This window comes from Sturnira hondurensis, unplaced genomic scaffold (assembly GCF_014824575.4).
Source record: "Sturnira hondurensis isolate 20B ecotype Veracruz unplaced genomic scaffold, ASM1482457v3 Scaffold0017254, whole genome shotgun sequence".
NCBI classification, from domain to species: Eukaryota; Metazoa; Chordata; class Mammalia; order Chiroptera; family Phyllostomidae; genus Sturnira; species Sturnira hondurensis.
Window position 1 is genome coordinate 1,975,016 of NW_028089885.1, and position 22,547 is coordinate 1,997,562.

Sequence of the window (22,547 nt, forward strand, 5' to 3'; positions counted from 1 at the left end):
AATCCCAGTGACTCCCGGAAACTTCTCCCAGTGCCATCTGCCAGAAACTTCTCTGTGTTTAGCAGCTGTGTGTGCAATTAAAGCAGCCTTCCCTCTCTGTCTCAGGGGCGCTTACCATCCTTTCTGGGAGAGTGAGCATTTCGCTCTCACCTCCCTGAAGAAAAAGGTCTTTCTTCATTGGTGCATGCAGGTTCTGAGAACCCGGCTTCATACACTGATGCAGTGAGGCATTCGCACCCCTACAGCCTGGCAGGGGGAGGGCGGGCACCCTGCTCTCCAGGTGCCAATGAGATAGCTGAGGCCTGCCTTGGCAGGACTGAGACAGGGCAACTGCCTGCACTCCTGATCCCAGATTTGGGGCCTTCCGCTGCTCCCCAAGAGCAGAGAGTACTCGTTTACTGCCTGGATTTGCTGTGTTTTCTGGACCATTTTGCCTGATGCCCTCACTGGTGCTCACACCATCCTGTGAGGCAGGTTGGCTGGCCGTGACCAGCACATTCTGTAGGGAGGAAACAAAGGCCACGGGTGCAGATCCAGATATGCTTGGCCTGGCCCAGGACTCTGCCTCCTGAGGCCCCGAGCTCATTGGCTTCGCGCTTTCTGAGGCTGTGTGCCTAGCTGCCCGGGACCCATGTGCCCAGCTGCTTGGAGTTTGGAGCTCACTTAAGTCTTCTCTGTATTTATGTATTTTTTCTGATTATAAAATTAACAGATATTCGTGGTTAGAACATATTAAAGAATCAATAAGTCAGAAGTGTTTACAAACAAAATGTTCTAGTCCCAGTGATTCTAGACCCCCCACCCCCGTCATGCCTGTGTGCCATTTGGGCAAGTCCTCATTCTTCTACATTTCTCCCTATTAACATCCAGACGCACCGTCGTTTGTGACCTGCCTTTGTCACTGGGTGAGGTGCAGTAGAGGGGTTGTGGGCTTCCTCCTGTGCCCTGGGGCCCCAGCCCTTCCTCGTGGTTTGGCCTCCTCTTTCACCTCCTCCACGGCAAGTGCAGGCAGGGCATGGCTCTGACCACACAGCAGGGGCACTCCATGGAGGCTAGTCAACCCTTGGGCCGTGAGGGGTTAGGGGCACTGACTGCCCACTCAGCCAGAAGCCCATGGATACCTGCAGTGGCCTTCCATGTACTCCGATTTCCAACCACCAGTTGACCTTTGAGCAACTCAGGTTTGAACTGCACAGGTCAGCTGAGAAAAATGCACATATATGTACCTGTATGTTTTTGGACTGTAAGATGCACCTAGGTTTTAGAGGAGGAAAATAGGGGGAAAATTTTGGAGCAGAAAGTGTGATAACATATTTAATAACATAAATAACATAATATTTCACCAGTGTAAATGTAAACAGAACTCAACAGCAGCATTAACAACCGTTGTTCCAGATGTTTCTGAGGCCATTTAACATTGGGTCGACAATGTCTCGTTGCCCAAACAGGTTGTACTGATCTATGAACCTGTATGTTTTTCACCAACCAGCTTGTATCCACTTCTTAATTTTTTATAATCTTGAGAGCAAGCAAAAAGCCTTATTTTTTTTAATTTGCCTTTTTAAAATGACTCGTGCCTAGTGGTTTATTGCAGCTGTTTTGGGGCCGTATTCATGGGGGAGGGTTTCGTCTGCAAAACTTCCTGTCATGCGTCACTCAGCCCAGGTCCCATCCTTCCCCGTCACAGGTCTTTCATGCTCTCACTCGGGCTTCCTGTGCCAGTTCTTGGAGGGGCGTCCATTAGGGGATAGAAGCGTGAGCTCTAGAGGACAGCCATGACCTGTTCTCAGCCCGCAGTGGCGTGAGGGGCAGCTGGGGCCAGTCCCTGAGCCTGGGCTCTTAGGAGGCCCCTCTGGGCAGCACTGGACCCTCTCGCAGTAGGAGGTGCCCCAGCACTCGGGAAAATGACGGCTGTTTTCCTTCTATGGTTTTTCTTCAATTTCCGGCCTCTGCTGCTACCTGATAGAACCAGGGAGCTGGTAAGACGGTACCCGAGGACTCCCAGATGAGGATCTAAGGCCTTGGCCGTGCAGAGTGCCCCCCCCCCCCGCCCCAGCACACTATACTGGCTCTCAGGAGAGCAGGTGCTCAGCTGGAACATGTGTGTGTCTTGGTGTAAAAATGATACTTCTGTTAAGAACCCAACCTTGCTCCTGTGAAAGTTCCCTCTGCTGCTGAGCCCTCATTCAGAATCCTGCACCAGCCACTCGGTGAGCTCTGCCAGCCGGGCACTTTGCCCTCTGCAGGCGTGGCCTCTGGGCATGTGGGGTGCTCAGAGGTTTCCTCTGCCGGAAAATGGAGTTGTTGGACCACTTCTGTGTTCACGGGTCGGTTAGTGGGGGAGGGGCCCTGGGTGGGAGCCCCTCTGTCTGGGATGCCCCCTTGGGGTGCTGCCCTGGTCAGACCTCCAGGCATCTCACCTAGGTGGGTCCTCAGCGACATCGTTTGAGAACCACCTCCGTCTGGGTGATGATGGGAGGCTGGTTGATCGGGGTCTGTGGCCACAGTGGTTCTCTGCCCCTGCGGCGCCCCTTATGCCATCTGAAGGAGCGTATGTCACAGGTGGGAGCTTGCGTTACATCTGCACCTGGGTGGGAAGGTCAGGCCTAGTAGCCTGTGGAGGTGCCTGTGTGCTTGGGGCAGTAAAGGGCAGGCAACGGGGTGGCCTTGGGTTTAACCCAACCCTGGGCTTTCTTGCTGTCAGGCCTTGGGCAAGTCCCTTCACACATTTGTGAGTGGGTTTGAGGGGGTGAAGGAAAGCACAGGAGGGCCTGACTGGTGCAGCAGGTCTTCTGGATGCACTGGGCGGAGCTTCTTGAGGCCTGTGGTACCTGGCTTGCCCAGGTGCCGGGGCACAAGTGAATCCAGCCCACTCCTTGCCTCACGGAGTCCATGGTCCAGTGAGGAGACAGGTGTGGGAGCTCCTTTTTTTGAAGAAAGGATTTTTTTAATTAATTTATTTTTAGAGGGGAAGGGAGGGGAGAGGGAGAGGAGTATCAATATTCGAGAGAAACCAATCAGTTGCCTCCTACCATGTCCCTAACTGGGGACCTGGCCTGTACCCCAAGCATGTTCCCTGACCAAGAATCGAACTGGTGACCTTTCAGTTTGTGGGATGATGCCCAACCCATTGAGCCACACCAGTCAGGTCTGGAAGCTCCCTTTCTATGGGTGCCAGGGCGGGGCACAAAGAAGGCTTTGGTGGGAGAAGACGCCGGTGAGCAGAACCAAGGGGCTGTCACGCTCATTATCACCACAAATCTGGGCTGGGATGCTGGCAGTTTGGGTCCATGTGAACTGTCAGAGCTTGCTCTGAGTGAGGGATAGATTGGCTGGTTTAAAAGCTAATGAGAAGAGGTAGTATGTGGCGGCCCAACCTCCTTGTCCAGTCCCGTTCCCTGTGTGGCTGGAAAAAACCCCAGCGACTGGGAGGGCTGCTCACACCCGAGTGTCGTCCCCCTAGGTGTACTTCCGGCTCCACGCGTCCATCCTGAAGCTCCTGGGGAAGCCCGAGTTTGGGGTTGGTGCCGAGGTCCTGGTCAACTTCATGAAGGAGGCTGCGGAAGGACCCTTTGCCAGGGGCGAGGAGAAGAATACACCCAAAGCGTCAGAAAAGTGAGTAGCGTGTTCCCATCCAGCCAGCCTGTGCCCTGGGTACCGTGATGGCTCACTTATGGCAAGGTGGCACCCGAGTGGTGCTGCTGAGTACACCAGAGTTCCCGGAGTTTCTGGGTGTCAGCTGGAGATTTCCAGAGGCTGGGCTGATAGGCATTTCTGTTGAACTTGAGAAGGAGGGGCTCAGTGTGTTTCCAGTCCCCCACCCTGCGAGCATGCCTGGTCTACCGCACCCCCCAGCCAGGTCCTGGAGGGAAGTTGACTCTGTCCCCTCGCCACTGGGCACAGTGCTGCCCTGTGCAGAGCACTGTGGGAGAGCAGTTTCTACGTTTCTGGGTCCTCATGGGGGCCTCTGAGGGCCTGGTCTGCTGCCCAGTTGTCCAGGAAGCGGCGGGAGGGTGTGGGAGGCATGGGCTCTTTCTGCGGTGCGGGAGGGCTTGACAATGCTGGGGCCCTGGTGTCCCCCCTCATTGGACCTGGGACACACCCCTCGGGCCCTTTCTTGACTGTAAATTGTATCTCTGGGTGTCCATGTCCTAAAGCTTTGGCTCAGCTCTCCACGCCTCCGGACCCTTGCCTGGCCGGGCACCGTGCAGGGCACCGAGTACCTGTGGGACCCATGCCCAGGCCCTGTCTGTGAGGGCAGGTTTGCGGGGGAGATGGGCCTGCAGCATCAGGCCACACAAGTGGACGCAGTGTTTCCAAAAGTCGTAGATAAGGTATTTGTACTCACAAAGGGCCTCCAACTTAGGGACATTGTTTTTATTGATTATAGTTCTTTTTTAGGAAATTTAAGTCATACAAATGATACATGAATATATTCTGTTAAATTGTTACAGAAAATTCCAGCAGTTTATAAATATGTAGAAAAACCAACCTCCTCTTCTCCCCCAAGTTAGCCACTGTTCGCACTTATTAGTTTCTCACACCATGTTCTGTGCATTCACACACACCCCTGTGCACACACAGTCACAGGGTTTGTTTCATGAAAATGAGCTCTGACAACAGGCCTGAGGCCAGTGCACAGGCTAGTGCCCCACTCAACCTGTGCTCTCCAGCCTGCCCGTGGCCTTGACTGTGTTACTCTGCAGTGTGGCCGCCCCTGGTTACACAGAAGGACACTGACTTGGTGTGCAGGGTGCTAGGATGGCCATTTCTGAGGCGGGCCTCATCAGGTTCCCCGCAGTCCCTGGGGCCCAAAACCTGAGATGCCTGCAGAGCCCTGCCGTACTTGAGGGCTGAGCCTGAGTGGGTGTGCGGCGGCGGCTCCTTTGGTGCCTGGGAACACCAGCCAAAGGGGTGGAGGGAAGTGCATGGGAATAATGGGTCCTGGGAAAGGTGGCCTGGGGACAGCTTAACCTGTGCACATCCTTCAGTGCCATGTGGGGATTCTGACCTGCACCCCAACCCTCTGCCCCACAGGGAGAAGGCCTGCCTGGTGGATGAGGACTCCCACTCTTCAGCTGGGACACTGCCCGGCCCCGGAGCCTCCCTTCCCTCCTCCTCTGGCCCAGGTCTGACATCCCCACCTTACACAGCCACTCCGATTGACCACGATTACGTCAAATGTAAAAAACCCCACCAGCAGGCCACGCCGGACGGTACAGTCCCTGTTCTCCCTACTGCCAGCCCAGGGCGGCACGCCAGTCGGGGGTGGGGGCTTGGGCGATGATGAGTCGCTTTGTTTTGGTGAGGGGGGTGCTGGGCCTGGGGTGACACGGGCAATGTTGTGGCTGTTCATTAACCTCATGGACTCACGGTGATTCTGTGCTTCCAAGACATGCTCAGGGTCGCCACCTGCCAGCCCCACTCACTCACCTGGGAGCCAGGGCGGGGTGGGGTGGGCTTTAGCACTGTGCCTCTCTGAGACTGCATTTGCCCACCTGCAAAACGGGGGCGCTGGAGAGCAGCCAGAAGGCTCTGCTGTCCATGTCTGCGGGCCGCCTTGAGTGGCTCCTGTGCAGTCAGCTGTGTTGCTGCAGCAGCCCTCCGATGGCCATGGGCAGGCTGTGACTGCACTGAATCTGTCACCTCGGGAGTCTGGGCCAGCTGAGGTGCCTGTCAGTGGGGGTTGGAAAGGCCATCCCAGGTGAGGCGGGGCAGATGGCGACCACTCCACCACATCCCTAACTAACACTCAGAGGCTCGCATGCTGACCTCATAGCCCGACTGCTTCATGTTCTCCTCACGTTTACGTGATGAGCTGTGTTTGCTGGGCTGAGCTGAATTGGTGCACCTAGAGGGCTGTTAAAGTGATGCCTTGTGGAGCTAGTGACAATGCAGAGAGATGCCCAGGTCCTTACACACACCCAAGTCACTCATCTTGTGGGGCTGTGGGGAAATGAGATGAGCCTTCGCTCCCGAGAGGAGACCCCCTAGCTGTCCAGTGCTTGGTTCCTGGAAAGCGCAGGCATCGTGGAGTGAGCAGGGTGGAGAGCAGGCGTAGAGAAGAGCTGGCGAAGGGTGACAGGGTGGCAGTGCTGAACTGCTCCGGGCCAGGGGAAATCTGGTGATCTGAGAGGCAAGGAGACTTGCAGGTGTCCCCTCTGGGTTTGGTTTGGCCCACAGTGTGTGTGTGGGAGAGGCTGCAGATCCAAGTGTGTGCTGTGTGGTGTGGCACCTCCCTCTGGTCCAGCTGTTGGGCCCTCCCTCACCGCCCCAGAGGGCTGAGCAGGGACCGGAGTGGCTGGCCTGCCTGCTCCTCCATGCCTCAGTCCTGCAGACATCCCCCAGCTAAAATCCGCCCCCCTTCTGATTTACTCAAGTTTAATAGGGAATCCACCCTGTTCCCAGCTTTTTGCTCATGAAAATATTCACAAAACACATTGGAAGTGAGTCCTGCTCCGGGGATTTGTTTCTGCCCAGCACTTCCTGTGAGGCTTGAGCGCCCTGCCGGTTCTCTGGAGAGAGGACTGCTTCTTGTGTTTGTCCGCCACGTGGGGTCGGCACCCTCCTCAGCCCTGCAGGCAGGAACTGTGCCAGGCTCTGTCAGCCCACAGAGCTGGGTGTGCCTGCTCTGGCATGGGCACCCCAGGGAGCCTAGAAGGAGGGAGGCGGGACTGCCTTCAAAAGGGGCTTTGATGCCACCTGGCCCCACTGGCTGCCCTTGGTCCCCGCTGTCTGGTGCGTACGTGTGCACAAGCTGAGGGGAAGCAAGATCACTGGGGCCTGGGGCCAAGATAACAGCTATTTGTTGTAGAAGTTTGCAGAGGGAGCCATGGAAGTGGGTCTTCAATGGTTGTAAACAAACTTTTTTCCAAAGTGATTCCTACCTATGACACGGAGCCACCGAGATCCCGAGGCCCACCTTTCCCCAGGCCTAGCCCAGTGTGCTGGGAAGCCTGGCACTGGCCGTACTGTGCTCTGCCCAGGCCTGCGGGGTCCTTTCAGAGCTCTCCCCTCCTCACCCTGGGGAGAAAGCAGCGTCTGCAGCATGAAAATGGTTTGGGCCCCAACATAGCCAAGATCTCAGAATGTTAAAGTGGCCCTTTTAGCAGCTGTGCTTGCTCCCAGAGAAAGGCCCTGGCTCAGGTGGGAGCACCAGATTGCTGGTGTCAGGGATACGCCAGTAGTCTCAGGGGTCCCCACTACCCACCTGCACTCCTGTCTCCACTGGCCGGGCCCTGGGAGCACGCACGTGTGGCCTGAGACCAGCCTCAGGTCTCCTGTTGAGGAAGGATGAGGTCTTAGAGCGCACTCCAGGCCAGAGTGGAGCCCTGGTTCAGCTGAAGGGAAGCAGTTTAGGGACCCACCTGACGTCAGACGAGGGCCAGGGCAGAGTGGGCTTTGGAGTCAGGGGGACCTGAGTTCTGTTCCCAGCTTCTTCGCCAACTGGCTTTGTGGTCTTGGGCAAGAGGCTTCACTTCTCAGAGCCTCAGTTTCCTCACCTGTATGGGATGTTTTCCCCGGGGGTATTAAATGAAGACACTCCCACGTTACAGTTGCTGCTTAGACACAGTCACCCCCATGTCATCAGGGCTGTGCCGTGAGGAGCAGGCAGCCCCGGGTGGTGGGGGAGCCTGGGCTCAGGGCCAGTCTCCCTCTGTTTGCACCCCAGCCCTCTCCGGCAGGCGATGGATCAGAAGAGGTGCAGGCAGTGTCCCCTGAAGCAGCGGCCTCTGGGTGAGCCTGGGCCTGGGGCCTTCTGGGCCTGAGTCTTCTGCACCAGCAGACCCTGCCAGGGGCTGGTTTGCCACCCACTGGTCAGGGAGCCAAGCCTCAGGACCTCCCCTGGGCGTGGGTAGGAGACTCTGCCTCAGAGCCACCTCCACTTTGTACGCCTGTGCTTCAAAACCAGGAATCAGCTGGGTCAATTCTTGGTGTGAGGTTCAGAAAAATAGCTCCAGGTACATGTAGGCAGCTCGACACTGGGGAATGGCTCCTCAGTAGGACTCAGGTTCACCTCTGAGCCTGCCCCAGCGGCACCCTTGTGCCACCCACCATGGGGTGGGGAACATCCTGCAGCTCGCCCACAGCTCTGGTCCAGACCCCTTGGAACTGACCCTCAGATGCCTTCGTGGCTCTGCTGTGGCCGGGCTCCCACCACTGGGCTGAGGAGGAGCCAAGCCGAGAGGCAGAGACAGAGGCCGAAACAAGCCATGGGCGGGCTGGTCCTGGTGGCACCTGCGTGACCACTCCTGCCTGCCTTCCGTCTTGGGTTTTCTCCACCATGCCGAAATCCTTAGCATTGACGCTTCCTGACCTGGAAAAGAAAGTCACGTGGGGAGCACAGTTTGACCTTCAAGGACCTTCCAGTGGTTGCTCTTCACACATGTTCAAACAAGGCATAATGAGATTTCTGAACAAAATCTATACCTCTCCCCACATGCAGTGTGCGCATGCGTGTGTGAGTGTGTAAGTAATCGGACCCTGCCACACAGCAGCGCTTATGTGCTCTCTGCTGGGCTCTGGACCGGGTGCTTGAGCTGCGGTGGTGTGTTCCCGTCCTCACTGTTGCCCTGTAGGCTCGGCCATGTGGTCTGTGCCCCACGAGGAAGCCCAGCTGAGCACGGGTGGACAGGTGGGTGTGTACCCAGGGCCTTGTGGCTGGTTGGGGTCTGTCTCCTCTACCCCAGGTCGGGGTGAGGCTACCACAAGGGAGTCCCTGTGTCCACTGACCCGAATGAAGACTGGGCCTACGTGCACTTCCCTCTTTGTTGGGGTTTTGCTGGCGGCAGGACTGGTAGAGGGTGCCTTGTCCGCAACTTGGCTCAGCTGGCCTTCGGAAAGTGTCCACAGCAGCTCTGGCAGACCGGCCAAGGCCTTTGCTATCTGCCTGGTGGGCTCCACATCCCCACAGAACGCCAGAGCCAGAGGGGCCTCAGGAGTCTGAGGCTGAGCCATCTGTGGCGTTCTCTGGGCTGCCTCTGGCCGTGACTGCCCAGGTGTCCATCAGTGCTGTGCCAGGTGCCCAAGACAGCCCTTGTTCCCGCAGCAGGCTCTTAGGAGGGATGGCAGGTGTGAATCAGTGAATTACACACATCAGGGTTGGGGTGCAACTGAAACTGTCCCAAGAGACCTGGCCTGGTGTCTTGGTGGGGTGGAAGACTTTGCTGCGGAGGCAGAACTTAGCTGGGATCTGAGGGGTGTGTGGGCATTTCCTTCGAGGGGCGGGGCGAGGGGGACCAAGAAGGGGTCAGAAGAGTGGGGGTGCAGGGGCTGGTGCCCACAGTTGCAGGATGCCCATCCTGCCCCGTTTGCAGCATGAGTAGAGCTGCCCTGAGCCCCCAGTTGTAGGGAGTGGGCTGGGTGGACCTTCCAGGGAACCCAGGGTACCTTGTGCCACCCCCTGTGCCACATCCATCGTCACCTGCCATGCTGTCACAGTCTGTGTTTTGTCCTGTCTGTGCTCATTGTTGCCTGCTGGGCCACAGTGCCTCCGTCAATATTGCCCGTGCTGCCCCTAACCCTGACCACACTCTGTCTCCAGGCTTTGTCTCTCTGCTTGCACTGTCACGGCGCGCTTCGGGGGGCAGCTCAGACCGCATGCTTCGCCCTCAGTCCGGCTGCCGTCTCCCCTGTGACCAGGGCGCCTCCGCATCTGCTGGTCCTGTGGTGTGGAGAGTGTGTGTTTGATGTGCTTGGCTTCTGCCCACGGCCCACCTTCCCAGCTCCCGACAGACGCAGGTGCAGCGGTGGCCTCCTCTGCCCGCCTGCCCACCCGGCAGGTGTCTCAGTCCTGTGTTCCCATTGCTTTGCTCTTTCCTGCTTTAAAAAAACAGCAGAGGCGACAGACTCTAAGATACCAAGTTATCTTTGCAAGCACAGGTGTGTAAAAATACGATTTGGGCACAAAAGCCACGATGCCACGAGGGAGGAGCTGCAGGTGGTGGTGAGTGCTGGAGGGCAGGCCTGACCGGCCTCTGCTCACTGGCCCCTTTCCCCGGGCAAGGCGGTGAGCTCACGGTGGGCAGCTGTGTCCTGTGGACAGACCTCCTCAACTCGGGAGGGGCTCTGAGTGCAGCTTGGTTTGTCATGTGTGTCCCCCCAGCGTGGGGACTGGTTTGGGGTGGGGAGGGGAAGGCTGTGAGAGGGCAGAGCCAGTCACCCGCTTGGTACTCTCCTTCATTCTCACCTTTATGAAACCTCTTCCGGCCATACCTGGTCGTGGCATTTACTGAGTGCCTGCTGTGTTAATGATGGAAAGGAGCGCCATGGGGAAGACCAAGACGAGGGCGCCCGGATCCCTGATCCCTGAAACACATTGGTGTGTCCCCAGGCAGTGTCACGGGCCAGTAGTTGGTGCCAAGAGGCAATGCTGTGAGTGGGCGCAGGGGTTTGATGGGTTGGAAGGGCTTGCTGGAGGGTGCGGTCCTCGAGAGAGGCCTTTGGGCCATTGTGGGTGGTGGACAGTAGGAGAAAGACATGGAGGTTTGGTAACTGGGGTGAGCGGAAGGCGACCTGGAGAGGAGAGGGCTTGGGATGCCAGCTGAGCCCACAGGGGCTTCTTTTCTGTAGAAAGTAGGGAGAATGGCGCGGTCGCGGCACCACTCTCTTCCTACTCAAAGTCGGCAGACTCTCCCAGTTGTCCTCTCTCCGAACCTCCCCAGACCCCCAGGCCTGCTCCGGGCTCTCACGTGACAAGAGCTGCTCTTCTTCCCCTGCCGTTGGTGTTAGGAGGCGGCTGCCCACCTGCATTTGGTTAGGAACATGGATAGGAAAATGGTTAAAGCTTCCCAAAGCCCCCCAGGTCCGTGCCCTGCCCGGCTGGGGGAGCACGCCGTGAGAGGGGCAGTGAGGCCAGGTCTCCTCCCCTCTCTGAGCTTCAGGGCCCCGGTGGGGCAGGGCCACCGGCTCAGCATGCTGGGGCTGCCATGGGCCTGGTGCTTCCCCGGCAGCCCTTGCTGGTGAACGCAGGCAGAGAAGGGGCGGGGGGACTTGGCCCCTCCGTGGTGCCTTGGCACCTGCCTGCTGCCACCTGTGTCCGCCTCTTTTGGGAGCCCCCTGGCTTTGGGTGTCTCTCACCTGTGGAGAGCACCTGTGCAGCCTCCTCAGCCTATAGGAAGGTTCCCTCACAGCCCGTGGACATGTCCTTTCCCAGTGGTCATCAGGGACCAACTGGGGCAGATTTGTCAAGGTGACAGAATTCTCAAAATACTGATTCCACCCAAGTTTCTGTTGTTAGAAACCATAGTTTTCTAGTTGGCAGAATGAACATCCGTGATCTAGTCAGAGTTGCTACAGTGTTTGATGACACAACCACGTCCTTTCCCTCAAGCTTTTGCTGAACCGGGCTGATGGGACAAATGGCTGTGAACTCTTTCCGCAGCGCTACCGCTGGGCAAATGGAGACACCTGCTGGAACTCGTGTCAGGACGAGTGTGACTGGCCGAGAGCCCCTGAGAGTGGCCAAGGGGTTTGAAATGAGTCAAACCTGATAAAAAAAAATCCTTGGAAAACTGTCACTCTCATGCTGAGTGGGATGGCAGCATTTTTGTCACGAAGCCAGATCCCTTTCCCTCTGTGTCCCCAGCTTTCGTTGCTTTGCAGTTGGCCCCGCAGGTCCCGTCCTGGGAGAGGAGGGTGCCGGGGCTTAGAAGCAGGCGGCGTCCTCAGCTGTTGGTTGGCAGCTGTGCATCCCTCTCAGGATTCAGCAGATGGGCTGGACTGGCCCAGGGGCGCAGGCGTGAAATGTCCTAGTGGCTAACAGTGAGAGGTTGAAGTATTTGTGATCTTACCACAAGTACTAGTGAGTGTGGGCAGGCTTTGTGTGGGCAGGCTTGTAGAAAGATATTCTGAAAGAAGGGCAGGGCAGCTGTGCCGTCTGCTCAGTGGTGCCGGTCTGCGTTCGTGCTGGCCTGGAGGCAGCTCCCGAAGAAAGTCAGGAGCCTGGGCCGTCCCTCCGGTCCTGTTCAGTGTGGGTGTTTCCCCACCCAGCTCTGTGGGAGGTCTGGCTGTCCTACACGGAAGTGTCCATCTACCTCCTGCTCTGCTTTTGGACCCAAGGGCCAGCAGGAGCCTGGCCTGGGTCCTTCTGCAGGACCTCCAGGTGGTGGCTGTCACAGGACAGCAACCGCTTCTGCTGGCCCTTGCCTCCCCCCTCTGGCCTCCCCCCTCTGGCCTTCCTCCACCGGGCAGGCAGGGCTTGCAGCCTTTGCCTGCAGAGCATCAGCAGACCCACCCGGTTCTTGTCTGAGCGCAGAGCTTTGCAGTGGCGTCCTGGGTTGTTTGCTTCTCAGCCCAGCGGAGCTACACCCCATTCTAGAAGTTTCCCCATTTGTGGCTTTCCCTGGGTCCACCGGCCTTCCCTTGGCAGCGGACCTGGTGACCTGAGATTTGACACACTTCTAGGAATGGGGAGAGGAAAGGGATCCTTGGCATCCTTCCCTCTCCTGCCTCACGGCCGACACTGCCAGGCAGGAGTTTCCTGTCCTGATCTGGCTGCACACCCCAGGCCAGAGGGCCCTCTGATCTCCATGTCGCTCCCGACTCCCCCACTGCCACCCGCGCGGACAGCTCCTCCGGCTCCAGGTTCTGAGGCTTGCCGTGGTCTTCTCCAGGAGCTGCTTCCCGGCACTGTGAGCCTGTCCTCGTCCCATCTGGCCCAGCTCCTGAGCTGTGGTGGCCTGGCTGGTGGCAGGAAGATGGTCCTCGTGGCAGATCTCACCCACTGTCTGCTTGTCTGGGTCTCACTGGGGCCCTCGTCTAGCTGCACAGGGAAGGTCTGATTTCCCAGGAAAGGAGGGAAGGGGTGAGGCGCCAGATGCCCAGGTCTGTAGACATTTTTAAGAGCTTTTTAATTTTTTTTTCACCCTATTGATGTAAAAAGAATGAAAGGTAGTTTTCTTTTCATCTGACTTGCTTCTTAGTATTTAAAATCAGCATCATTTTAAATAGCCTTGTGCCAACCCTCTCAAATGCACAGGACCCGAAAGGATTAGAGAAACTTGGCCATGGGCCTTCCTAGTCCCTGTTGGTGGCTTGTTTGCAGTGATGCTCTCCTCTGTTTCGCAGGTACACCGCCCCCCCCACCCCCCCAGCAGGAGCCTTGGCTGGCACCCTGCCCCGCTCCCCTGACTTCCCAGGCCTGGCGAGGAAAGGGTTGCAGCAGCGCAGCCCCGTCTCTGCAGGGCTGGCCCAGCACCCGCAGGGGGTGCCATGCCTCAGGGGCACCACATGCCTGCTAGCTGCTGGGGGCTTCCGAACCCTTTTCCCTTCCCTCCTGAGCACCAGCCCTCCTCAGGGCTTCTTAGGTGCGCTTCATCACCCCAGGACAAGAGCTTGTCCAGAATCACCACAGTGTCACCCAGGGCCGATGCTCTGTGCCCTTTCAGAGGGTCAGCCATGCTGGGTTCCCACGCATGTCTCTGGAGGTTCCAGGAATGGATGGCTGCAGCCCCGTGTCCGCCAGGCCCCTCAGACTTCCCGGGTCCTGCTCCTCTGCTGTCACTGTTGCTGTGGGTGTTACTTCACACAGGCTCGGCGGAGGCCTACCCTCTCAGGGAAGCAGACACCCTGAAGCTCGGGGCCACCCTTGGTGACCCACCTTTCTAGGTGGAGTCTGCTGCCTTTCGATGCACACTCGGGTACACGAGAGGTTCCCTTCCCGACCAGCACTGAGCGGGCGCTAGCACGTTGGGAGTGAATACCCGCTTGCTTGGGCCAGTCCCAGGATTTTGTAATGACACGCTGGATTCTACCAAATTAGCAGTTCTTTCAGGCCCACAGCCCAGCAGCTTGTGAGCACACGAGCTCGGCGGGCTACAGGCCAGTCCCGTGAGTCCTCCCAGCTGGGCTCGCTTCCTGGACGCTGGCCACACGGTGTGCTGCTCAGCCGTGCAGCGACTTCAGCTGGTACGGGGCTGGCGAAGCAGCACCTGCCCTGGCCTGATTTCTTAAAACTTCACAGGCCATCACTTTCGTGTGTCAGGCACCAGGCCAGGCCCTGTGGGGGTCATGCGTGTGTCAGTGTCAGAGGTGGGAGAACAGTGACAAACATGTTGGAAAGTGTCAAGTGGAGGACTGGCCAGCCTGAGTGGCCCATCTGGGGTTGGAATGCAGCTCTGGGCCTGCTGAGTCCTGACTTCCTGCAATGGTCCCGTGTGGCCTCTGGAGCGAAGGGTGTGGTTACCAGCCCTCCATTATCACACCGAGAACGGGCGGCACCCAGCGCTTCTCTGGGAGAAGTGGTCCCCTCGACTGGGGACTTGGGTTTGAGACTTCTCCTGAGGGCTGCAGGCCTTCCTGTAATCCCTGGTCCAAGCTCGTGGAGCCTGGGGAGGCCTAGCGAGTCGGGAAGAGCCCCTTACTGAGTGTGAGGCAGAGGGGTCCAGCTGGGTCCCTGCTCCCCTATTGGTGGGAGTACAGCTTCTGTGTGGGTCACTCGGGTCTCACATGCACTTCACATCCTAGTTCTTACGCCTCATCAGCTCATGATGTGGATGACCCACAGTTACTGGGCGGAGGCCATTGCAAAGGCAGGTAGGAGGAGGGCTATATGGGAGGTTTCTGTCCCCGAACCCAGGTCCATGACCAGATGTGTGTGACAAGGGCAGAGCCGTGGGCTGCCTTTGGAGGCACGGGACTGATTCTTGGTGTTCCTCCATGCAGGCAGGCCCACTTCGGACGTCCTGTCATGTCAGCATGTGAGAAGTGGCCCTGTCCCATCGCCACGGTGCTGCTCCGGCACCGTCTCCAGTGTGGCATAAGCAAAGCCCTCTGCCCCTCAGACTCAGTCCCTAGAATGTCAAGTTTGAGACGTTAGAGATAAAATAGGTTCAGGTTCTTGGAGGTAATAATAGTGATAGTTGAGCTGACATTTTGTGAACGTTCACTGTGTATCAGGCCTGTTCCAAATGCCTTGCCTATAATAACTTATGTAATCCTCCTAACAATTCTCTGAAGTGGGCACTTGAGTTACCACGATCTCACACGCGTGGAAACGGAAGCGTAAGCAAAGCACGGCAGCGGCGTCGGCTCTCCCACTTGGCAGCGGAGCAGCCTGCCTCTCCCCCGAGTCCAGGCTTCTGACTCTGTTGAGACGACTTGATGTTCTGCAGCAAGTTGTTCTGCCCACCAAGCTGCTCCTGGCGGCCCTCCCAGTGGGCCCTGGGTAATTGTCCGGTACTCATGCCTCACCCAAGACCAGGTTTTCAAGGTAGCCAAGCAAAGGGTTGGAGGACCCTGGGAGCCATGTTTGACTTTTTCCCTGATAGGACAGGTTTGCCTGTTCGAGGCCACGCAACTGGTGAGTGGCACAAGCTTTCTTGATTCCTATTTTATTTTTTTCTCATTCGAGAAAAAGGGGAAGTGGGGTAAGAGAGAGAAACACCAGTGTGAGAGAAACAGTGATCGGTTGCCTCCCGCATGTGCCCAGACTGGGAATCGAACTAGTGACCTTTTGGTTATGGAATGATGCTCCAACCAACTGAGCCACACCGGCGAGGGCACCGTGTTGTATTTTTAATGATGACATTTTATCAATACTGTCGGTTTATTATGTGTACCTCTTGTATTTAAAAAAAAGTGACAAAAATACTTTTCTAAGTGATCACAGCCTTCCCTCAGATGGTACTGCATCACCTCCCGTGCCGGGTGAGAACCCTGCCTGGCACTCTGATTCCCTTCGTCCACTTTTTGGTGTGTTCTGTGTGCCCCCAAGTGTTGCTGCTGCTTTTGCTCTAGACATTAGTGAGTATGTGAGAGATTAAAAACATGAAAAAGAATGTCTTTTGTATTTATCGCTACTTTATTTCCAAGGAACTTTATTTGTTTATGTAGATCTATGTTTCTGTCTGGTTTCAAGTTATTCTACCTGAAGAATTTTTTTAACGTTTCTTCTAACTAACTCAGCTCTAATGTAAGGACCCCATTTCTGTTTTTTTGGAAGGGCCTGTTCTTTGTTTCTGGGCAGGGTTTTCTCTGGGTATGGAATGGTGGGTGTCTTTTCTTTCAGCCCTGAGGGACGTGCGTGGTTTCTGTGAGAAGCGTGCAGGGATTCCTGACTCTGTCCCTCTGTGCATGTGTCTTTCTCCACCTTCAAGGTTTCCTCTCTGTCTCTGGTTTTCAGCAGCTTGAATACAACGCAGAGCTGTGATTTTTTTTTAATGTGTGTGAAGAAGTCCTTGACCTGCCTGGTGGTCTCTGAGAGTCTTGCTGATTTGACATCTTTCGTTAGTTTTAGAAAATTCCCAGTCATTATCTTGTCAAATATTTCTTCCGTATCTGTCTCATTTTCTTCTGGGATCGCAGTTAATATGTTAGCTCGTTTGGATGGTCTGTTCTGGTTCCCCCTCACTCTTTCTCTCAGTTTGGATTATTTCTACTGACCTATTTTCAGATTTTATTATTTTCCCCTCACCTGTGTCCAGTTTGCTGAGAAGCCTGACAAAGACGCTCTTTGTCTCTCTTACTGTGTTCTTTTCCTTAATTTCTGTCGTCTCCATTTGACTCTTGCTTGTAGCGTCCATTTCACTCCTGAAGCTCCCCCCCATCTGCTCATGGATGAGTCCACCTTTTCAACAAGAGCCTTTTAACATATTCATCATATTCATGAATCATGTTAATCTTCGTTATTTAAAATTCCCCATCAGGTAGTTCCAGCATCTAGGTCATCTCCGAGTCTGGTTCTGTTGATTATTATGTCTCTCAACAGTGTTCTGCTCTTTTGTGTCTGTGTCTCATGGTAATTTTTGTATTGGACACCAGGTATCGTGTGTAGGACAGAGAGACTGCAATAAANTTAACATATTCATCATATTCATGAATCATGTTAATCTTCGTTATTTAAAATTCCCCATCAGGTAGTTCCAGCACCTAGGTCATCTCCGAGTCTGGTTCTGTTGATTATTATGTCTCTCAACAGTGTTCTGCTCTTTTGTGTCTGTGTCTCATGGTAATTTTTGTATTGGACACCAGGTATCGTGTGTAGGACAGAGAGACTGCAATAAATAATATTTGTGCCTGGAATGGGCTTTCCTCATTTGTTTCCAAGCGTGGGAGAAGGCGGGCAGTTGAGTTAGGCTAGTCAGCAAGTGGAGCTGGGTTGGGCTTTATTGTTGCTGTGGTTACCTTCTGTGCCCCACCAGCTTCGAATTGCTGGGATGCTGCTCTGTGCTTAGAGTGGGGGCTTGTTTGCTGGAAGGCGGCGTCAGCGTCCCATTTCCACCTTCTCTCCATGCGCTTGCCTCGCTTCCTGCAGGAGACTGCTTTACGTCTTCCTCACGCTTGGTAGCCCGGAGTAGGGGGCAGGGTCGGCTCTCTGTTGTTCGGTTCGGCCTCAGACTTAGTCGGGCTCTGCCCCTGCATGTCTGGAGTGGGTCTGTCTCAGGGGTTTAGTTCCTCCGCAATAGGGGAGAGCTCGTGTTTGGGCCCTGGACGGTTTCCTGTCCCGCCCTCAGGACGGGCTTTCTCCTTTCCTCTCCTCTGGCTGCGGGAGGTCTTCACCTGTACCTGGAGGCCACAAGGTTTGCTCCCTTTCCCTGGGTGGCTTAAGGCTTTGTTCCTCAAGGCAGAACGGTCCAGCCAGGGCTTTCTGCCTTCCTGTGCGGCGGCCGCTCCAGGCCTGCACCCAGTGAGGTTTCGTCCCATCTCCCTCCCTGCCCTGCCCCTGCTTTCTCATCGGCACCCGGCGCAGGGCCGCGGGGACGGGTCAGCATGTGGGTTCCAGCCTCCCTTGTGTCTGCGATGTCCAGGAATCTGTGCTCTTGTGCTGGGTCATACTCGGCCTTTAGCAACTGATTAACAGTTTGTGCTGAATTCTTACCCGCTTTAGTCACATAGGCCTGTTATGTTACATGATACAAATACTGTGCAATGACGTGCTGCTGTGCGTCTCTTCCCAACGCCATGTTCAACAACATCATGTTGGAAGCTTGAAATCAGCCAGGATGGGAGTATTTACACCACAGAAATCGGTAAATGCTACAAATCAGGGCTTTTCCCCCCACTGAGAGCCTGTGGTTAAAGATTTACCAGGACACTGTTGTGTGGAGAAGCTCCCACAAGGTTGACTATGGAGCTTGGTGCCTTTGGTGAGTAGCTTGGAGGCCTCCAGGACAGGTCGGGCTGGGCAGCATCAGAGTGACTGGTATGCAGGCCGTCTCCTCTGCAGGGCAGTCCCCAGGCCTCCGGCAGGGAGACTTGCCCTGGGGAGGCTCCTCCAGGCTGGAGATGGGGAGTTCACGCTGCCGCCCTCCCCGCCCTCTCCCCGCAGAGCGGAGCCAGGACAGCACGGCCGTGGCACTCTCGGACTCAAGCTCAACACAGGACTTCTTCAATGAGCCCTGCAGCTCGCTAGAGGGCTCCCGGAAACCCTACGTTGAGAAGAGGCCGCCCGTTCCCAGTTCCCAACCAGGACCAGTCAGTAAAGACCTTCCAGGGGCCTCAGAGGAAAGAGGTATGAGAACCGACTCGGTGGGTCAGAACTGCTTTGATGCTGGTGGCAGTCGGGGCAGCGCTGCAGGAAGAGGCTGTGGAGGGGCCCCGCCCGCCCTGGCTTTCGTCCTCGTGCCTCTGCTGGCTGCCCTGGACCTCGGCTGGGGGAGGCACTCCCCTCTCTGGCCTTCGTTGTTCTTTCCGTGGATGGGAGTGTCCCCAGGCCACTCCAGGGTCGTGATCCAGGGTCGTGAGGATAAAACGAGATGTCATGGAAGGTGGCCTCGAGGTGCCTGGACGTGCTGTGCGCCCAGTGGCACTTGTCTTTGTTGTTACGACCTCCACCGGGGCTCAGAGTGGGAAAGCCGTGTCCATAGCATGGCGTGGGTGTCCCTATGCTTCTCCCGATAAATGGCTATTTACAAAACCTTCAGATCGTAAGTGTCACAAATGTGTTTTCTTTTTAGTTTATATCATATCAGGCATTTGGGGGGGGAATCCCCCTTTCTTGGTGGGGGGTAGGGCTGGTTTTATTCTGGGGTATGCCCAGCTCACTTGGAGCCCCCAGGTCCCTTCTGTGGAAATCAGTGGCCAAGGCCCCACGCCGGGCCTGCCGGGAGATGGAACGCCGCCCAGGCATCCTCCATGCTGCTCTGACGCTGCGACTGGCTGGCCGTCCGCGGACTCTGAGAGCTTCCCCTCTTTGACCGGGGCCAGGGCTCACGGGCTTGCCCAGCAGTATCGGCTACAGTGCAGACCTTGGCTGGGGTCCTGCGCTCGGCACCTTTATAACTCATAACCACCCTAGAAATAAAACGTGTGGGTGAGTCCCATTTACAGGTGAAAAACCCAGGATTCAGAGTGGAGCAAGGACTGGCCCACGGTGGTTCTGTGCCCTAAACTGTACCCCATGCTGCTTCTCTGGGTGGGCTCTGTGGCTGATGGTGACCTGGCTACCCTGGTGTCTGGGGCCTAGCCCCAAGACGTTGCCGCCCAGGCCCCGGATGGAGTTTGTGGCGGTGCGGCCAGAGCCATTCGCACTAGGGATGGCCTCTTCCAACTCTCTGCTCCTTGCCAGCCTCCCCTAACTGGCCTTAGTTAAAGGGGAAGAGGCTTCATGCCCTGTCGAGTGGTCAAGTTGTCCACATCAAGATCAAGGGGCCACAGGAGGGGCGGTGGGTTTACCTACCCCGGGCCCCCTTCTAGAGATGAGGCCAGTGCCCTGCTTCCTTACCAGGCTGTCAGGATCCTGTTCCACACCAGCGTTAATGTCCCACAGCTGCTGGGAACACCACTGGGGGTGTGGAAGGGGAGGGAAGATGTGACCTATACTCCTGACCCTCTGATACAGCGGCTGTTGTTCACATCAGTCTCAAAAATAACATTTTTTTACTAATGCACGAGGGGCCCGTTGAGCAGCTGCTGTGCTTGCTGTCGAGTCGTCACAGGCCTCTCCCGGGGCCTGGAGTGTTGCTGAGCAGAGAGGAGGTCAGCTTTGCTCCGCCCAGCCTACCCAGGCCTTTCCAGACATGTGAGGAGCAGGCTGCCCTTTCCCTCCTCCATTCGGAGTCAGTGGGGCAGGCAGATAGTGTGTGGGGCTGGCCGCTGGTAAAGAAGGTGGGGACAGAACCAGGTGCTGCAGCAGCTGGTGAGCTTGAAAGGCACCATCATGGGCTCGTGCCTCCCCTCTGAGCCCTGCTCTTCCTGGGAGGCACAGTCGATGGACTTGCTGTTGGGAGAGTGGTGGGACCTTAGCCATCTCCTGAGCTCCTGTGAGAGGGGACGAGATAGGACCCGTCCCTTAGTCGTTCACTCTGCTTCACTGGGCCCCTGGGGCTCTGTGCTAGGCTCCGACCGCAGGGCAGGGGGAGGCACTCACATGTAAGTTCAGTGGGAATGGGTGCCAGAAGATGGGTGGGCCTGGACACACTTTGCACACACCGCCCTGGGGGCTGAGAGCGCGTGGGTGGAGCCAGAGGGGGAGGAGGGCAGGGAGTGTGTCCAGGATGTGGGAGACAGTGGAGGGGGGCGGGCAGCAACAGTGGGATGTTCCCAGGGGTGGTCACAGAGTGTGAGGCTGGGGGTGAACTGGGGGGACAGCAGAACTGATAGCAGGTGGCTTTGGGTGTCCTGGGAGGAGTCTGTCTTTGTGTTGGCAGTCAAGGGGGATGGGATGGGTTGTAGTGGACTGAGTGTGAGGGGCCCCTGGGGCCTTGCTCCTTGCCTAGTCTGCACCGTCCCAGCCTTCTCCTGGCTGCCATCACAGTGAGGAAGAGGCTGTCCGGCTAGGGGCAGCCAGGGGCTCAGCACACAAGACACATGGGCACCAGAGCTGGTGCCAGCCTCCTTCTCTGGCGTCCTCCAGGCAGCCTGTGCCAGAGCCCTGGGGGCCTGGAGGCCATCTCTCCCTCGACACGCTCCCACCACCTTCCTTCCATCCCTTCCTCCCTGGCCTGTCTTCTTCTGCAGCCCCTGTTGCCCAGCCCTGGCTCACCGGTGCAGCCTGCCCTGCCATCTTGATGGAGCTGTCCTGGTGCCCAGGCGCTCAGGGCTCACACACAGCGCAGCCGCCACCCTGGGAAAGGATGTCGGGTGGGCTGTGGGCCGAGGCGCTGACTGGTGGAGCAGGTGCGGCCCTTTGTGTGCCCTTGCTGGCTGTTCTGTTCTGTGGTGGCGGCAGTCACATCTACCCTCTCTGCGCCGCTTCCAGGTGCACCTGCACAGGCCCTGGAGGCGGGACAGCCTTGTGCCGCCACACAGAGTCCAACTGCAACCCCTGCTCTCTGCAACCCCTGCTCTCTGCAGCCTCGGGGCCCCTCTGCCGTGTGCCAGCTGGGACACCCTGTTTCACAGGGAGGTGACTGGGAGCTGCACCAGTCGGCTCACTGAGGTGCCTCCATCATTGGTGATGGACCACTTAGGGCAGAGCCTAAAACCGAGGTGACTTTCTTTTCCTTCTTAACTGTAGGAAGAACTGATGAATCTTTGGAGAGCACAGAAGGCTTCCGAACTGCAGAGCAAGGCAGCCAAAAGCCTGTCGCAGAGCCCCCAGCCTCTGCCTGCATCCCTGTCAAGTCCTTGGCATCTGCGCCCACCCCGTGGGACGGGAGGAAGAGAGGGGACCCCACCGGGGAGTCAGCGGCCTTCCCGCAGGGGCTGCCGGCCGGCGTGGAGGAGCAGCGCCAGTTTCTCACGGAGCAGTGCGTCGCCGCCTTCCGCCTGTGCCTCAGCCGCTTCCCCCAGCACTACAAGAGCCTCTACCGGCTGGCCTTCCTGTACAGCTACAGCAAGACCCACCGCGTGAGTGGGCAGTGGGAGTGGGTGCCGGGCTGAGCAGGTCGGGAGGGGGGCGAATATTCCTAGGCTTCGCAGACATCTTCGAGGGTTGGTGGGCAGAACGAAAACAGGTTGGAGCTGCTAAGGGTCTTGGGTGGCATTGCCGGCAGGGCTGGGAGCGGTGACCGAGGGAGCAGGGTCAGTACGAGAGTGGTCAGCTTCCCAGGTGAGAGAGGGTGAGGGCTGCAGGCTGCAGTGAAGGGTCGCAGGGGAGCGGGCTCGGAGGCTGCTCCCACGGTGGGACCACAGGCTGGGTTGCTGGCCGTGGGTGAAGGCTGAGGGCCCATGCAGGAGGCTCCTCTCCTCGAACCTGTGAGGTTCTGTGTAGCGACGCACACCCTGCTGTCAGGTCCCCTCACCCCAGCCATTCTCAGTTACCCTCACACGGCCTACCACGCACATCTTCCAGGTGCAGAGAGGCCTCCCTCCTTTCTGTCCCAGGGCCTTGCTTGATCTGGGCCCTGTCCCCTCTGGTTGCATCTTGCAGAGTCCTTCTTGCCATCTCCCTGCTCCGGCCTTGCCCCTCCGGTGAGGCTCCCAGAGCCATCTTCACAGCCTTGGTGGCAGGGGGCTTGGTGCTGACCGCCTTCTCCGGCTCTTTTTGGAAAGCAGATGATGCAGTGATTCCTAACAGCTGTGCCCCAGGCTTGACAGCTCCTAGGGGTTTCCCAGCCAGACCTTTAAGCTGTCATTTGGCATTTGTGGGGGATTGTGGCACGTTATGCGTTCTTTCACACCCTCCTTGCTCTCCCAGGAGGCACTGTGCGACAGTGCCCTGGTTG

The 22,547-nt window shown here is 57.1% G+C and overlaps 1 protein-coding gene across 2 annotated transcripts in view; it reads left to right on the forward strand.

The window, feature by feature from the left end:
• Nucleotides 1–22,547, forward strand: part of CABIN1 (calcineurin binding protein 1) — a 125,609-nt gene that overhangs the window by 49,627 nt on the left and 53,435 nt on the right. The window contains exons 25-28 of one of the 2 annotated variants that reach the window (XM_037067290.1): nucleotides 3,464–3,615; nucleotides 5,038–5,216; nucleotides 18,269–18,451; nucleotides 21,398–21,729. In XM_037067290.1, coding sequence (XP_036923185.1) covers nucleotides 3,464–3,615; nucleotides 5,038–5,216; nucleotides 18,269–18,451; nucleotides 21,398–21,729 — 846 coding nt within the window. The remainder of the gene's footprint in view (nucleotides 1–3,463; nucleotides 3,616–5,037; nucleotides 5,217–18,268; nucleotides 18,452–21,397; nucleotides 21,730–22,547) is intronic. The other variant, XM_037067291.1, reaches the window with a different exon arrangement.